The 12500-nt window shown below is 39.5% G+C and overlaps 1 protein-coding gene across 6 annotated transcripts in view; it reads left to right on the forward strand.

The window, feature by feature from the left end:
* LOC113587872 overlaps positions 1–12500 on the forward strand; it is a 25971-nt gene that overhangs the window by 11496 nt on the left and 1975 nt on the right. Inside the window, exons 13-21 of one of the 6 annotated variants that reach the window (XM_035531242.1) lie at positions 823–915; positions 1296–1379; positions 1484–1576; positions 1838–1936; positions 2152–2170; positions 2370–2412; positions 3249–3286; positions 3713–3809; positions 4543–7818. In XM_035531242.1, coding sequence (XP_035387135.1) covers positions 823–915; positions 1296–1379; positions 1484–1576; positions 1838–1936; positions 2152–2170; positions 2370–2412; positions 3249–3286; positions 3713–3800 — 557 coding nt within the window. In that variant the 3' untranslated portion in view covers positions 3801–3809; positions 4543–7818. Of the gene's footprint in view, positions 1–822; positions 916–1295; positions 1380–1483; positions 1577–1837; positions 1937–2151; positions 2171–2369; positions 2413–3248; positions 3287–3712; positions 3810–4265; positions 4482–4542; positions 7819–12500 lie in introns of those variants that run through there. The other 5 variants (XM_035531244.1, XR_004776632.1, XM_035531241.1 and 2 more) reach the window with 5 other exon arrangements.

The raw sequence follows: 12500 nt of genomic DNA on the forward strand, positions 1-12500 counted from the left end.
TTTCCATCATAATATCAAACTTTGTAAACAGAAGTTATTGAATTTTACAATTCAAAAAGTCCTATTACCAGACAATAGTCTTCTTCAGCTTATTGAACGTTCCAACCCTCATGACTGCATGGAAGTATGAAGTGTCCAGATTTATAGCTTGTTGGAATGATGGAATTTCTATGTGAATTAAGTATTTCACAATTACACAACACTTAAATTCCTATCTATTGGGGATAAGGTTCACTGTAAGGCTGGCTGTAAGGCTGGCTATAAGGTGGACTGTAAAGTTCACTGTAAGGGCCACTGGAAGGTTAGCTGTAAGAATCACTGTAATGTTGACTTTAAGGATCACTGTAAGATTAACTGTAAAGTTGACTGTAAGATTAACTGTAAACTTTACTGTAAAGTTGATTGTAAGATTAACTGTAAGGTTCACTGTAAATTTAACTTTAAGGTTAACTGTAAGGTTTACTATAAGATTAACTGATTGTTTAAAACCCACACCTTTTCATTCATTATGCCCTATAGCTGACATTTATTTATTTAACAAGTTGTCACCAACAAGTATATTTTTAGACCTGGACAAATGTGCCTTGACATAATAGTCACATCATGTAGAAAATTTACTTTGACGACCAAAAAAAAACACTCCGGTATTTTGTTCTCCATCTCAGCCAGGTAAGAAATGACAGGTGCTTTGCATGCACAGTTAGTGAGATTGGATCAACAGACCCCTGAGGTTCAAACTTCATTAACATTCATTGTGAATGTCTTCTATAGACCCAACAACCTGCTGTTTTAATTAATGTGCAAATGTCTTTTACATTTCAGATCTGTGTTGTGCCATCGTTGTTCCTATTCTGCTCATAATATATGGTGCTCTGAGCCTTCATTATCTGAGCAAGTACATGGAAAATCATAAAGGTATGTAGTATTGCATGTAGTATGCAGTTTGTAATATATATATATATATATATAATTTTTTTTTTGTTATATATTTTTTGCTTTATATATAAGTTGTCTAGCATTTAAACCAGTATATAACACTATTTACAATACTTACTTAAAAAGAGCCCAGATATTGTATTCCAAAGTTGCTTGTTTGATGGCAATTGGAAGCCAAAATTACTTGTCACAAATTTGCCTCTACAAGAGATGCAGAGAGGCTGTACAGGCTTGAGAGAGAGAGAGAGAGAGAGCGCACACAGACATTACTTTGCAATAGCCAATGGCCATCACTATATATGCTTTTCAAGCTTTTTCAACTTTTGAATCATTGTGAAATATCTATATTTTGCTTGTAGATTGTGCTGGATTCATGGCTTTGATTGCACTGTTCCATATTTTGGCAGCAACAACCTTCTTAAAACATCCAAATATTTTACCTTGTGAGTTATCTTAAATCGCTTACTTTTAGCATAAAGCTTTAATTACTTATAGATACTTTTAAAGCGTCAAAAGACCAGGGATGAAGAATTTTTCTGAATTGCAGATTTTTCTCACATGATGGTTTACATGTTTGGAGCTGTGGGTCTCACTGTCATCAATTCTGTTAGTCTTGCCACAGAACTGATCCTGAAAGCAGGTAATATTCAAACTGCATGACATCATGAGACACTATACATATGTACAGAACAACAATAATGGCTAAGATTCTACTTTTTTATTTTGTTCCGATTAAATAAAATTGGTGCTGCTTGAATTTAAGTCAGGTGATCGAACTGGTTAAATGGGACAAAATAGCATCAGTGCATATGTGGTATGTGGTAGTATTGATATCCTAACTAATATACACAGGACTGTTATCATGTTACTAAATCGTGACTCTCCTGTTGTGAATGTTTAGGAAAAGGATCACGAACTACAGAAGATCTCCGCGTGATTGTCTTATCATTTGAAATTATCTTTGTCTCTGGGTGGCTTGGTTTGGAAATGTATGGTGTCTGTGAGTCCTGGCAGAAGCCAATATTTACTATATATACAGTATAATCTAATGTGCTTGTATTTATGTACACAAATATGCATATGCATATATATTTAGATCTGGGAACTTTTCTTTAAACGTATATATTTTTATTGTATGTATATAAAATTCTATCTTATTTGTATTTTATTTTTACATTCCAGTATGCTAACTGGGTTTTTCTTTATGTCACACAGGGATGAAGACTAGAGACAGGTACATTCAACTTGATCATATTGATTTTGTTGCACATTCGTCCAGAAATGTGCAGAATTCTTGCTCATTGATTAGGCATAAGCTCTGGAAATATAAATGAAGATAAATACAGATGGATTGCTTTGGTTATGTCATTTAAAATGTTATTGTGTCCAGAAACTATCATTATTTTACACTGCGTTGTTATTATTATTAACAGAATAAAACTAATCTTTGAAGATCAGAGGGAGACAGAAACTCAGGTATGATATACTCTGTGGTATACTCTTTTCCATTTCTCTTTGTTTTGTTTAAAATGGTTAGGGTCATTTATTTCACTCCCACTGGTTCTTCATGATATGGTGGTTCTTACTGACACTGGGCCTCACACCTCAAAGATCACTTTAAGAAAATAATTAGCAGCTACATCTCACAACCCCACACAAATGATCTTTGCACAATGATTTAGACAATAATAGGCAAACCAACTAAACTCTCTGAGACTTTTTGTTAATACTTGGCACCTATTGTCACACCTATTGTCACTACAAAATGTATTACATGCATGTCATTTATATATATTTTAAGCACTGTATCACATTTCAAAAACACATAAAGCTACACATCCAAAAGTTACAGAAATTTTACTACATATTTCACAAGAGCGGTAGGTAGTTATGAAAATATAGGGGGTAGGCCAAGCTAAACCAGGAGAGGGCAGATCAGAAATAGAAGAACAATATGGATTTTACCAGTAGGGGGAGTCCATGAGTCAAGTGGAGGGAAGATGTGCCCAAACACCTCAGAATAACTGCAGCACCTACTGCAGCTGAGACAGCAGAGGCCATCGCAATGGGAAAGAATGACATCACCAGGAACAAAGAAGACAGAAATAGATCAGCAGGAACCTGTAACACACAGAGAGAACTGAAAGAAAAAAGTCCCAAGAACATGTGCAAATCTTAGTTGCAGGGCATGCTTTAGCTTGGGCTGGAACCAGCACTGAACATATTCTGAAACCTGGCAGTGCGCTTGGCATGTCAATGACACCAACACTACAAATGTAGATGTTTGATGTGGGTGTTGGATTTGCTTTTAGGGCAGAATTGAGCAACATTCCTGGACAGAAGAGCACAGGTAACATATGCAGACACATGATTAAACACAAACATGGGAAGGTGTTTCAGGCTCGGGGTGTCATGTAAACACACACACACACACACACACACACACACACACAAAACATGACATGTGCACTGACCTCATACTAAAAGGCCACGCTGATGTTGAACTGAACGTGATATAATATGCCTTGAGATGTTGATAATGCAATTGCTAAAATGCTGAGAGTCACAACAGTACTGCTCTACCAAAGTTATAATTAGATAATTAAACCCAATGAGTTTAGAGCATTATCCTACATTAGTACACCTTAGGCCACCTCCTAAACATTGTGTCCATGTTAATAAGAAAAGAGCTGCAAACAAATCCACAGATCTTAAAGGAAAATAAACCAACACTGCGCAGCGGAAGGGATGAAAATAACTCTCTTGCCTTACGCAGACTACAGCACTCCAAAGGTGGACTTACGCTCATGGGTGATGCTGATGACTCTCCCCATGATATCAAAAATATCACTGCGCACATGTAATAATGCCAGGTGAGTTCACTGTTGATTAGCGGTGGTGATAAAAAATGAGTGGCTCAGTAGCTGTGGTTGCTGTAGAGCTAACATCAGCTATCTCAGCAGAAGTGTCAGTCTGCTCTGTTTCATTTGGGTTGATGTCAGTGTCGCAGTCAGGATCGAACTGATGAGAATCGAATCACTGCTGTTTGTTGTTAATTATCTGTTTGCTGGAAGTAGGAATCAAAGCCAAGCTGTATGGTGTAGGGTCTGTTTTGAATACAATTGGATTTACTTTTAAGTGAATTTTCAGAGGTATACTCTATAAAGACCAGGAACCTTGGGAATAATCTGGCTTTCTAGGTTAATGGGCCCTAAATTGGAATGCATGCAGCTGTGGTGGTATGACCAAACATCACCATAAAGGCAGGAGACAGGATGGCTAAATGTGTTGATAACAACAATCTACTTATATGTGAACTTGTCTTTCAGTAGGCTCCTGGAACCAGAGAGTTAAACTTTTCTTGCAGTAGGCTCCTGGAATCGGAGAGGGTTATCCCTAGAACACAGCCATTCTTGTCTTTTGAGTATAAAAATAAACCAAGCATTGTGCTCTATCCCTACTACCTGTGTTCTGTCAGCTCAGGAGTGTACAGGGCACCTCAGATCATGGCTCACTGCAGTGAAGCTGATGTCAGTGTTCAAACAATTGTAATTATAGTCAGATGCTCTGATCTGACCCATTCTGTTGATAATTTTTGTGTCACAGCTAGAGTGGGGAGTCAGTCCTGGAAAGGGTGTGGCTTTCATTCAAATCAAGCAGGAACCAGTGATTAACCAATGAGACCAGTTGATTAAACAAGTGGAATTGGAGGTGGTATCTCAGTGAATGCACGGCATCCAACCCTTCAGGCAGCCATACATCACCTTTACCAGTATAATCAAACAAACATGTTTGATGGGTGGGATAATGGTTGGAAATGTGGGCTTCTTTGCTTAATTTACCCTCAGCAGGAAAATCAGCCTTGTTTCTTAGCATGGATTTACAAACGGAGGTTATCAAGCACATGAGACCCGCAGAGGTTAGACATTACTGTAGGCTTCAGGTCCTCATGTTAGTGGAAGCTCCCATAGAAGAACAGCGGTGCCTCATTTCACTTCCACCTGCAGGTAAAAATGAATGTAAATGACTCCCTTTGTTGACCCAAGCAGGAGAGGAATTTACATGGGGGATAGGGCCCTTCTTTCCTGACCCCTCCTTCCTGAGTTGTTCCTCTCTACAGATCATTTTAAATCACAAAATACTATGCACTGAAAGAACTTAATTCTAGATACAAATCAATTTATTTTTAAGTTTTGAAAGGTTGTTTTTCCTTATTAAAATTTCGTGGTCAACTGCCTACCATCAGGTGAGCCCTCAGTACAAGGAAGTGTGTCACTGTTGGCAGAAATCCAGTAAATATCTACTTCGCATAGGTAAACTTAAAACTAAGGCCTTTACCACTCAGTAGTATAAACATTTACAGCTGTTACCAGATTGTATCAACTTGCAGTCACATCATGTACTTCAATCATGTGGCTGTTGTCTCTCCTAATGCACATAGACAGATCTGGGGCAGTGGTCAGCACCCTTTTAAAAATAAGATTGTCTTTTGAAAGCTGAACAAATGAAAGGCCTACCAGCATAAATGTCAGAAAAACTGTTCATGCACATATAGCCTCCGATTATGGAAAGTGTACAGCTGGTGAAAAATGTACTGATTACATATTTGTTTTCAGTCACTGAATAAGGTTACTGTGTCTCCTCCCCATGTGAATGTGTATTTGTGTGTGCGTGCTTTCGTGGCTAACACGAAAATAAATTTCAGTATGTTTTTCTCCCTTTCCTAGTGATCTGGTAAATACAACTTTTGTGCCTTTAGCAAAGCTTTCATCTATTTAACTTTATACAATCTGATTGAATTTCTCTGAGGATAAGTGTCCCTGACAGTCAGATGCATTGTTGAGCGATGGTGCTCTAAGTTAGCTCTTCTGGGCAAAACCACACTCTGTGGACATAATTTTGTCCCTAAACGTGGTGAATAAGACCTCCTTCTCCCACTCCAGGTGAAAAATCATATCCCTCTTGTCCAAGCAGTCAGTTATAGCTTGCCCATCAGACTGAAAGTGGACCTAGACACCCTGAAGAGAGACTCCCTGCAGAGAGATTCCCTTCAGTGGGCATCAAGCTTCCTCAGTCCAGTAGGCAAATAAACTGAGATATTGAAGCATATTCAAGGGTGTCATTCATACTCTTCTACGCAGAAATTCACTCAGAGCACAAACACAGAGCAGAGACTGATCATCTTCGTCCTGTTGCCTACTTCAAGCAGGACAAATACGGTAGCTTTTGACCCAATGCTGTCCTGGTATTATAGATAGAAGATCCATAAATATTGGTAGAGTCAGATAGAACTCTGTGTACACGTTTTATCCTAACGTAGAACTATTTGTGTAGTAGTAAAAGCACAAAAAAAACGACCTGAATCCACCAGCAAATGAAACGCCATTTTCATCTTTCCATGTCGCGACAATGGAGATGTGCACAATATGAACGTAGTTTCCCTAAAATTATAAAAATTACAAATATATTCATAATCATAAACAAAAGAGGGAAAGTAAGTCACAATAAGAGCTCTTTAGTCCAGGATTTAACTTGGCTAAATATTAAGTTCAGTTGTTATGAGTCAAAACAGTGCAACTATACCACATGACATGCATTGCAAGACGGACACAGTGCTAAGCAGCTTACTCTGGAGAGACCTAAGGGTTTGTCCCAGTGCAGACCTGAGAGAGCATATGGAGGCCCCACCTGCCATTCTAGCTGTGAATATTGATGGTCCTGCAGAAATGTCCTATCAGGCGAAAAACAAAAATTCACCATGTGGACAATTTGCATTATGCATGATAGCCAATCAACTTGAATCATCTGAACTTTGTAGCTGTCATTATTCAAATGGTTCCTGTACTGTTTTATGACCTATACAATGGCCAATCATTATGTATAGTATGCAGTGTTCCCAGATTCATCATATTTCCCATAACAGTGACATTCTGTATTTATGAATCTTATTTGCTCATCTGTTATATTTCCATAGTCTTGACAAGCTGACCTTATGGACTATGGAACGATCCTTCCTCACACTGGCACAACCTTTAGAGGTTATGCTTGTAACTGTATAAGGTCTTAGTTGTAGACTTCTAAAACTGTCTCCAGTTATGCCTTTAACTGCATAAGGTCCTTGGTGTAGACTTCCAAGATTGTCTCCAGTGCAGTTTCATGGTGTCTTGCGAAATAAGAACCTGATCTCCAGTCCTAGCTCAGCATGCTCTGGAAAACTTGCACTTCCATTCACTGACTTTGGCATCAGTCTCAAAATCAGTTCCCATGGGAGATAGCATTGTTGACTTCTGGTAGGTGTGGTTGCTGATAGGAGAGGAGATAGGGGTTGTACCTGGTGAAGGTCTACATATAAAAATATAGCTGACCACAAATCCACCCTGTTGCAAACTTTTTCATCGTATGTTTGTGTATTAAAAATGAATCCTTTCTTAGAGGTTGATATACTCACAGTTTTTTAAAGATACAAACCTGTTTGGCTGTGTTGATGCCATAGACCACAGCAGATAGCGGTAGGTCCTAGTCACGTACTTCCTCAGGAAACGCTTGTTCTTGTTCATCTTGTGCATATCAATTTGTGAGTAACTACTGTAGCAATAATAGATCAATAATAGAGAGGACACAAACAGAGAACAAGTTACCTGGCTAATGGTCTGGGGATGTACACACTGGACACAGCATGCTTAATATTTTAAATAATGTCACTGAACTGTGTCATTATGCTGTCACTGAGTTATGGATTCATTCAGATGTGGACAAATGATTAACAGTAATATTTTCAATTTTGGTGCAGACAAAATGTATGTAAAGCAGACAGTAAGGAACAAAAAAACAGCCCTTGTTTAAAGTTTCAAAGTTTAATAAAATGTTTACCTCAGTGACAAATTTCTTGCCTTGGTCTTTGATGATTTCCTGGCCATGCCAAACATGTAAAGCTTGGCTGGAATTGCCAGACACCTCACTTTCAGTCTCACCTCACTCTCAGTTTCAATTCGCTCACAGTCTCACCTTGAGAACAGTCTGTCTGCAGAGGCCTGACACTAACCCATTTTATGTACATGTCAGGGTCAATCAGGTTCAGGACACGAACACTGTGATGTAACGGTGAGCGGTAAGGAGGCAGACACATGAACGAGATTTATTAAGTGCAAATAAGGAGTCGTAGTCTTTAGGGTAGTCCAGGGTCAAATTACCAATACAGAGAGTCTGAGAATGCATGATAATTAAACCAAGGGCTAGGATAAATGAAGGGAAGTAATGAAAAACCAAAAGCACAAGAAGGCAAATAGGGAAAGCAGGCTATAACAGAAACTAAGAAGTAACATATGGAGGTAAGGAAAAACAAAATGGCTAGAATCAAACAGGCTAACAGACACAGAGGCTTGGAAACAAAGACAGGCATACATACATTCAATACATTCAAAAATTCAATATATTCCACACAAACACACACATTCAAATAAACAATGAACAGCCAAGACACAGGGAACAAAACAGAGTTTAAATACATGGACTTAAATACATGGACAAGACTAGAAACAGGACAGGTGTGGAAAATCAAATGAGGGGCGGAAAAAACAAGAATACAGCACAGAACTAAAATACACAAGACAGGGAAAACATGGACCATGGAAGCTGAGAAGGACTAATCGTGACAAAGCAGTTTCAGCTAGTGGGTTTGCCATGTGGTTTGAGGTAGTGGGTTTGGCGTGTGGTTTCAGGTAGTTTCAGGTAGTGGGTTTGGCATGTGGTTTCAGGTAGTTTCAGGTAGTGGGTTTGGTGTGTGGTTTCAGGTAGTGGGTTTGGTGTGTGGTTTCAGGTAGTTTCAGGTAGTGGGTTTGGCGTGTGGTTTCAGGTAGTTTCAGGTAGTGGGTTTGGCATGTGGTTTCAGGTAGTTTCAGGTAGTGGGTTTGGTGTGTGGTTTCAGGTAGTGGGTTTGGTGTGTGGTTTCAGGTAGTGGGTTAGCTGTGTGGTTTCACCTCTCAGGCTTCCTTCACCCATACAAGCATGTCTGATTAGCTTCTTTATAGAGGGGAAAAGCCCTTTCAATGCATCATATACATTTACATTTGCATTTAGCAAACGCTCTTATCCAGAGAGACTTACAAAAGTTCTTTGTCATTTACTCATAGAATATCCTAGTACAGTACAGTAGGTTAGAGTCCAACATACCAGTGAATTAGAATACTGTAGGAATCAATGCTGATGCCTAAAAGTACAAAATACATAAGGTCTATCTTAAACAATGATAAGTGCAATAAACAATAAGTGCTAGAGCTAGTTAAACAACAAACAATACCCTACAATAAGTATTAAATTAGTCAGTCAATATGGGAGCAGTGTCAGTTGTCCTTTAAATATTCTGCAAATAGATGGGTCTTCAGTCTGCATTTGAAGACTGCAAGGGACTCTGCTGTCCGGACAGCAAGTGGGAGTTCATTCCACCATCTTGGAGCCAGGACAGAAAATAGTCTCATTGCTTGTCATCCATGAGTACTGAAGCAAGGAATTTCAAGCCGAGCCGTAATTGAGGTTCGAAGTATTCAAGGTACGGATTGGGCTTTGACCATTGACCTCATGTATGAAGGGGCAGGTCCATTTTTGGCTTTGTAGGCAAGCATCAAGGTTATAAATCTGATGCGTGCAGCTACAGGGAGCCAATGAAGGGAGTACAGCAGTGGAGTAACGTGTAAACTTCAGAAGATTGAAGATCAGTCGTGCTGCTGCATTCTGGACAACTTGTAGAGGTTTGATGGCTCTTAGAGGAAGACTAGCAAGTAGCAAGTTGCAGTAGTCTAGCTTTGAGATCACAAGAGACTGCACAAGCACTTGGATAGCTTCCTGTGAGAGAAAGGGCCGAATCCTTCGTATGTTACAAAGGAGAAACCTGCAAGACCGGGTTAGATTAGAAACATGAGTTGAGAACAACAACTGGTTGTCCAAAGTTATGCCCAGGCTATGGGCAGCTTCGGATGGTGATACCAGGGAGGTCTTGAAGGAAACTGTGAGGTCATGGTAAGGGTTGGGAGTACCTGGGATGAACAGAAGCTCTGTTTAATGGGGCATCAATGCTGTAAACAGCATCTTAACAGAAAGTCTTGATGGAATCATTCAGCTAACAGCATGACATTTTACAAGAAAGAGAGGAGAACAAAAGATATTTTTTTTAAATGTTGTCTTTCATAACTAAAACTAGTATTAAGAAGCTGGTGATAAAAGCAGTGTCTCCGAAATCAAGCAAGCTTATCATACAGTTCATAAGATATATGAACTAAGAAATTCTCTCTACATATTTCAAAGTGGGAAACTGTAATCATCCCATTATAAGCTCACATCCAGTATAAAACAAAGTTCATGTCCAAAATTAAATCAGCATAAAACATGATAGTGTAAAATTACCCAACATTACCCAACCTGTCACATGTTTAATCAGCGTAGGCACGCAACAGCCAGCAGTGTCCCTGTTTCTAGTGCCTGTGATGCCATTGTGGATTCCAGTCATGGGGTTTATTATGGAACACAGTCAAATCAGATCTTTTCTTAACCTCCAGCTGCTCGGACCTATGTAGAAAAGTCTGTATATTTGTATAGAAGAAGGAACCAAAAAAATAGATGAACAAGTTTCAGTTCAAAGTAAAAAGATAAAAAGCAAACAGAAATAAAAGCAATATTCAGAAGATATGTTAAATTATTCTGAACAGAGTAAAGATTATGACCTGTCCCCATACACGCACCTCTATCTGTAGTATATCCTTTAAAGCTAAAAGTGTTATGAAGAGAGAAAATTGTCACGAACCAGATTTGCTTGCAGATGTGAAAAATAAGTTGCTTTTATTTGTAATCGCACAGTCTGGGTTCGGGGTAATATAACAAACTGAGATCAGCATCCAGAAGTATCTGAAGTGAGGAGTGTGCCCACATGACAAGACAATCTCTGCATGAAGGAGGGACGTATTTCTTGTCAGCTGGACATTACAGATGGACACCCACACTTGTCAAGGCTTGGATGATTTCATCATCAGTCTATAACACACATGGGAGGTCGTACAGTCGTAGCAGGGGTCTTGGACTGAGGATAAATGCCAGTACTAAGAGTCCTGGATAATGAGTCGGCCTTTGTGTTACGAGAACCCGGTCTGTAAGTGATAGTATATTGGAATCTCAAGAAAAACGGGTCAACGAGCTTGTCAATGGGTTTAATTTTTTTTGGTGCTACACAGGTACTCTAGGTTTTTATGATCCATGAGGACTTAAAAAGGGTATGAAGCTCCTTCTATCCAATGTCTCCATTCTTCAAGCACTAGTTTGATTGCAAGGAGTTCCCTGTCTCCTATACTATAGTTTCTCTCTGCTGGTGTGAGCTTGTCTGAATAGAATGCCACGGGTGTATTTTCAGCAGATCCTCTAATTGCTGTGAAAAAACTGCTCCAATACCCACAGCCGAGGTGTCAACCTCCACTACAAGCAGTGTGGATGGGTCAGGAAGTCTAAGTATAGGAGCTGTGGTAAGTAAGATGAATGCTGCTTCAGCTTGGGGATTCCATAGAATCCATAGAAAGACTTGGACGTGGGATATGTTCAGGTCTAGATCAGGAGAAAAAAATAGAATATCGTCTATATAGGCAATGATGAATTTTTCGGGCAACGTCATTGATAAATGCTTGGAATACCGATGGTGCATTGCAGAGGCAGAAAGGGATAACCAAATACTCATAATGTCTGGTGATGGTGACAAAGGCTGTTTTCCACTTGTCTTCCTCCTATATGCAGACTAGATTGTATGCACTCCTGAGGTCCAATTTCGTGAAGTAGGTTGCTCCACAAAGTTGTTCTAGTGCCACAGGGGCTAACGGTAAAGGATATGAGTATTTCTAGGAGTATTCAAACCCCAGCAGTACATACAGAGTCTATCATTCTTACAACCAAAAGAAAAGAAAAAAACAGCTACAGCAGGGAAAGAGGACAGATGAATAAAACCCTGTGATAGTGCCTATGAGATTGATGGCGCAGTCATATGGTCTGTGTGGAGGGAGATGTGTGGCTTTGTTATTACAGAGTAATGTCCAAGTATTCACTGAGAATAGGGGTGGTTTCAGTTTGGGCTTAGGGTGACCAGGAGTTAATGTTTAGAATGGACCAAGAGATGTTTGGATTGTGGCGCTGGAGCCAAAGGAGACCTAACACCAGTTGATAGTCAGCAGAGTTAATAATAAAAAAGGAGATGAGTTCAAAGTGGAGCATGCTGACTTACATTCGCACAGCGGTAGTGAGAGATGATATGGTCCCCTCTCATATTGGTTTACTATCTAATGCGGATAGTTTCATGAGGGTACTGACATTGTCCATGGAGATGCCCAGCTGGTGAGCAAGCTTGAAATTTCCTTCAGCTCCCGAGTCGATCAGCGCAGGCACGGACGCTGGAGTAGGACAAGCCCAAACCTTCATCCTTACAAGCCAGTTTTGTGAGAATGTCTGAATACCAACAGGGTCGTGTCATTCTAACCACTTCCTGCTGCCAGATTTGAAACTCCAATGTGTAATCCGATACTGAGCAATTCCCTTGCCTT

Source organism: Electrophorus electricus, chromosome 11, assembly GCF_013358815.1.
Source record: "Electrophorus electricus isolate fEleEle1 chromosome 11, fEleEle1.pri, whole genome shotgun sequence".
Classification (NCBI taxonomy): domain Eukaryota; kingdom Metazoa; phylum Chordata; class Actinopteri; order Gymnotiformes; family Gymnotidae; genus Electrophorus; species Electrophorus electricus.